A 5,736-nucleotide genomic window follows, 5' to 3' on the forward strand; every position below is an offset into this window, starting at 1 on the left:
CACTCATTTATTTATCCCTTCATTCATTCTTTTATCCATTTTTAGAGCCAGCCATTGATTCTTTTATCTTTTCTTAGAGCCAGCTGTTCTTTCCTTTAATAGATATTTCTTGCTAGGTAGTCTAGGTTACTGAGGACACAACAGTGAACAAAACACACAGTGGTCTCTGTGGTGGGCCCAGGAGTAGAGGGAATACAGTGACCCATTTGCCATCCCCGATCTAGAAGTCTTTCTATGTATTATTCATTAACATCAGTGAGGATGCACCTCTTTGTTTCTATTTCAGAATTAATTGACCAGTCCGCATAGAACACATTTCTCATTAAGTTATTTTTTTCCTTTTCGTCAGAATTAAGTGCAGAATAGCAAGATTTTAACTATTCGGATGCCTGTTGAGCATCTAACATTTCCTACTGTTAATATTGTGGCTCCTGTTGGACACATACCAAGTGTTTCCTTCTTCATTGCTTTATCTTCCTTGAGAGATTAAATTTTCATTAAAGTTATCAGTGTTGTGTTCTGCAGCAAATAACAGAGAACCCAGGTACTTGAGAAAGTAAGGGGTTCCTCAGGTCACAGAAAGTCCAGAGGTAGATAGTCTTGGTACAGTACATTGGTCAGCAGCACTCTTAGGAACCAGGACCTCTTCTGTCATTCTGTTCCATTATTCTTACCATATGGCCCATTTGGCCTAAAGATGGCTTGTACTTCTCTAAATATTATGTCTGAATTGTGGTCCCTGACCCCCAAAAGAAGGCAGCAACAGGCTTATGCTTACATCTCATTGACCAAATGATATTAAATGCCGAGTTAGGTGTTGAGTTCCTTATCCATCTCTACCATTCCAAAAACTATTGTACAGATATCTTCAATACAAATATTTTATCAAATTTTATAATAACATTGTGCCCAGAAGATACTAAGTATTGGCCTTCAACCAAGGAGAGGATTATTTGAAGGTATATCACACATATTTACTTCTGTTTCATTTCTGAAAGTAGTGACTAAGAGTCAGCTGGATGTTGACCTGAAGAAACATGCCTTATGTACACTTTTTATCTATTTCTGTAAATATTGGAACAGATAGCAAATATCTTCTGGCCAAGGGGTCTACTGAGTCAGGGCTATTTCTCAGAAAGCCAGGGTGAAGACAGCTACAGAGAAGAAGACAGTGGAGCAGTAGTATTGAGTGGTAGATAATTTGGAGGCTAATGGGAAAATGGAAATTATTGGTCTGTTCCTCTTTTATGTGACAAGTCTATATTTATCATTTTCTACTAATAATGTCCCAAGGGTACAAGAAACATTATTGAAGTACAATCATAGCTCACCAACCAGTGGACACTTTCCTAATCTGGCCTTCTCCAGTAGATATTTATTTATACTAACACATGGATGTATGATTTCTATCTCTGTTACCTGCCTCTGCTACCACCTCTGCTTCCATGTGCCAGGTCATGTGCCTTTAATTCTTTTCTAATCTTATATTAGCTAAGACTTAACAATCTCACTAGAAGTGAAATTGTTTTACCACCCCGGACCCCTTTCTTCACTGCAACTATGCGTATAACTATCATGAGAACTAGTGTTTGTATAGTGCATATGCACATGTCGTTACATTGGATCCTCAAGACAACCCAGTAAGGAGGGTGCAGGTAAAAGAATCAGGATTCAGATATTAAATAACTTGCTTCAGTTTACTTGGTAGGGTGATGGTACAACCAGAACTTGAATCCAAGTTTCTTTATGCTAATTCCCATGCTTTTTTCTACCATCCCATGTTGCTTCTGTTTTCCACTTTTAACCCCATGAAATTGAAGTTTCTTACACCAATGCAATAAATGGACATCTGCTCCAGGTATACTTTTCTTTCACCAAATTTGATACATCTAATTTAATAAACATGCATATGGTATATTAGATGGTGAGTTACTCAAGAGCAGGGATTATGCCTGGCAAATCTTATGACATCTGCCATTTGGGAGCTAAAATGTCATAGCTGATTAAAATGAGAGAGACGGAGAGCAAGTGAACTGCTGGTTCTCCAGTGACTTTCTTCTTTATTTTACACCCTCATAGCATGGGAAGCATGAATCCTCATGGGTTGAAGAGTTGTTGAAGTTGCACAGAGCTCGGATCACGGATGTTGAACATATCACTGGACTCAGCTTCTATCAAGAAAGAAAAGAGCCAATTTCAGACATTTTAAAATTGAAAACACACTTGCCAACCTTTAACCAAGAAGACTGATAATTTTTTTATTCCAAAACACACTATAAATCTTTTTGAAAGAACCTTCTATTTTATACAGTCCTCTTATTCATACTATTGCATTGTTTGGAAAGTGTCGCCCAGAGTTAGAACTGGGGATCCTCTGTGACATGTGACCATCTCAGGGAAACTGGTGGCCTCAGCAGAGCAATAGGAAAGTGTTCCTGTTGAATATCGCACATTGTTCAAATGTGTAAGAATTGTTCAAATTCAGGAATAAAGACAGACCAAACCTAAAACTGCTCTTCTACTTCTCTTAAGGGCAGAAATAACCTGTGGACACCAGATATTTGAACCTTATTATCATCGATAAACTTTTATGGAGCCGGCAAACACTAGACTAATGAATAGGATTGGAATAATCCATGTTACACTAGTTTCTTCACAAGAATTTAAAAGTAATTCTTGATTTTTTTAGAAGCGATTTTTGAATTTCATGTATATTAGTTTTAATTTTAAAAAAAGTTAATAGAAACAAAATGTTTCTGAAGTCTTCAAAAGCCAAAATATGTAATCTTGTATTATTATTTTCTCGTGATGGCTTTTTTAGATTCAATGACTCTAACAAGTTAAACTTTGAGGGAAGATCTATGAATTGAGTACATTGACCTGTTGTAAAATTTTATTCTATATTTGTACCAAAAAAAAAAAAAAATCCCATTCTGCTCACTGGTAATTAACATGGGTTGAAAATAGCTCTAAAAGTGTTTCTTTTACACTGTTAAAAATGTCTGTCTTGGTGAATCTTTAGAGAACTTGTCAACACATGCAAGGTGGCATTTTTCCTCCTCTGTGCACAAAAATGACCCCACCATCAGCAGAGCTATATTGTACTGAGCTGTTCATTTTGAAGTTCCACAGATTTGAAGAGAACGTGTTACCATCACTTCATATCTTTTGGTGGTCATGATAAATGAACTTGATTTCTCCACTGCATAGACTATATCCTTTAGTGCTGACATGTGAACCTTCAAAGGCTACATTCACTTTCAGGCTACCTGGGTCTAACTTAGGTGTCCAATTAGTACACTGAAGATTTATTTGTATTTGTCCTTCATATAATACTCATTCTTAAACAGCCTCAAGGCCATAAAGGCACCTAAATATTGTTTAATAATTTAGAAAGTTTCATTGGTTTCTGTTTTAGTTCCTCAGATCTCTGGAACTCTGTACATTATTTTTATCTAAAAAAAATTTTTTTAAAATTATCTCTCTGTTCAAATTGAGTAATTTCTATTGTTCTATCTTTAAGTTCACTCTTTCTGTATCTAATCTATTCTGCTGTTGAGCCCATACATTGTGTGTGTTTGTATACACACACACACACACACACACATATTTCAGTTATTGCCTTTTTTATTTGCTGAGAATTTTTATCTCTGCTGAGACCTTCTATTTTTTCATTTGTTTCAAGAATGTTTGTAATTGCTTATCGAAACATTTGTTATGATGGCTGCTATAAAATCCATGTCCTCCATTGATACTTGGGGTGAGAGGGAACCCTTGTTACTGGACATGGTGGGAGTTCAGCTCCACTCTTGGCTTCCATTGATGCCTACCCGGCTGGGATGTACAAGGTGTGCTGGTACTGCCCCAACGTGGTCTCCACTGACGCTGTGGACAGGGGTGGCATGGAGAGCTTTGTTGTCACCAGGTAGGAACAAAATTACCAGTTCCCTACTCAGCCTTCTCTAATATCACCCTGGTAAGGCACTTGGGGCACCTCTTTATAGCCTGGCAAGGGTAGAATTCTAGGTTCCCCACTCCGCCTTTGCTGGTATGGGTGGGGTCATGGTCTTTTCTCTGGCGTTTGGCTGGAGTGGAGAAGTTATTGTTTTCTCTCTTGCTAGGCTACTCTTCTGTTTCTCTGGCTAGAGAGAGCACAGGCCTTGTTCAGGGCTTCTTTTTGTCTGTATTCAGCATTTCCAGATTGCTGACTTCTTCAGCTGCAAGTCTGGGATATATGAGTTAACAAAAAAAACCTCAAGAATTCATTACAGTGTTGTTTCTTAGGTCCTAAGGTCCCTAGCCTGTCTGTCTTCTCCTCTCCACTTTTCAGAAATTTCCTGGTTTTTTTATATGTAATAACCAAGCATTTTATCTGCACTTAGCAGAAGGATATCTACTTCTTTGTAGAAGTGTCTCATTGATTTTTATATATTCTTCAATACACATGCAGACACATGATTGCCTCTATATAAAGCGTCTTAGCAGATCTTAATTAAATGGGTAGATGCCTTTTTCCTTTGCCAGACACCAGGAATACTCAGAAAAACAGGTTATAATCTTTATAGTCTTAGAGAGACGAAGGAGGTCACAGAAGTGTAAATGATCCTTAAAAGGTGGTAAATGGAGGCCTGTGAGGTGCCAGCGAGCACAAAGAGGCACTAGGTGCTGCTTGGCAGTGTCAGCAGCTTCCCAGAGGTAGTGACATTGGAGCTGGGACTTGAAGGATAAACTGGAGCATTTTAGGTGAAGAGGTGAGGAAAGGACATTCTAGTCTTTCATGGATGGATACGTTTTTGCCATTTTCCTTTTTACTGTTACTCCTGATATTTTCTTCAAGCGTCACTGTGACTAACTTATAATATGCATAACTATTTCCTGGTTTTTTTTGTTTTATTATAATAATCTCTCATTAGTAAAGGAAATGTCAGACTATGAATTCTGTGCTGACTTTTTAAAGGAAGTGGCATCCATATCTGTTCCTACTTAGCCTTTTTTTCCCAGTCGCTCTTATATACTATTTCTTTTTTTATTGTCTTGAAAGAGACCCTTCCTTTCTCTATGTCATCAATTTAAAACATGTGACTAGTCCCCACTTTCCCAATTTGAATGGTAAATTCACATGACCATATATGGAAATTCTTTCTCCTACTTTCTTTAATAAAGATTATTCCTTACTTCTCAAATGCTAAGCAAGACTTTTATTTATTCCTAATTTTACTGCCATGCATCTGGTCAGTTAAATGAGATAAGTAACTTCCATATAAAAATTTCATAGCTAGTCAGTTCATATGTCGCAGAGCAGATAACCAGATGGAACTTAAAAATATTTTCAAAAATTGGAGAAAAGAGGGCAAACTTTAGGAGGAGGAAGGTGAAAATTCAGTTTCTAGCAGGGTGAGTAAATATGTAGAGCTCTGTTAGTCCAGTTTGCCTGGTCTTGCTTAAGGAGATAAAAGAGACAAGGATGGAACTGAACCACCTGCTCCTGTCAGAGAGGCACTTAGCCCCTGCCTTGGTATTTTTCTGTCATTAGCTACAATAACTGTCCTGCCCTGCTCTGTGGGTACGTGCTTATCGAATAGAAACTGGCATTTGGACTTTGAAACTAAATATGATGACTATACTTCATGCCGAAGCCTATCATAGGAATTTTAATAGGTATTAAGTAAAATTTTATCATGGCTACAGTCCAAAGTCATTCTCCCTGATTTTTGGCCAGTCTAAATATTGTAAGGT

At 37.5% G+C, this 5,736-nt stretch overlaps 1 protein-coding gene across 1 annotated transcript in view; it reads left to right on the plus strand.

Annotated features, from left to right (window-relative positions):
- The window catches only part of ENPP1 (ectonucleotide pyrophosphatase/phosphodiesterase 1), a 42,434-nt gene extending 37,251 nt beyond the window's left edge, over positions 1-5,183 (plus strand). The window contains exon 25 of the mRNA XM_015600062.2: positions 2,080-5,183. Within this exon, the coding sequence (XP_015455548.1) occupies positions 2,080-2,250 (171 nt within the window). The 3' untranslated portion in view covers positions 2,251-5,183. The remainder of the gene's footprint in view (positions 1-2,079) is intronic.
- Positions 5,184-5,736: the final 553 nt, after the last annotated feature.

This window comes from Pteropus alecto, unplaced genomic scaffold (assembly GCF_000325575.1).
Source record: "Pteropus alecto unplaced genomic scaffold, ASM32557v1 scaffold79, whole genome shotgun sequence".
Lineage (NCBI taxonomy): Eukaryota > Metazoa > Chordata > Mammalia > Chiroptera > Pteropodidae > Pteropus > Pteropus alecto.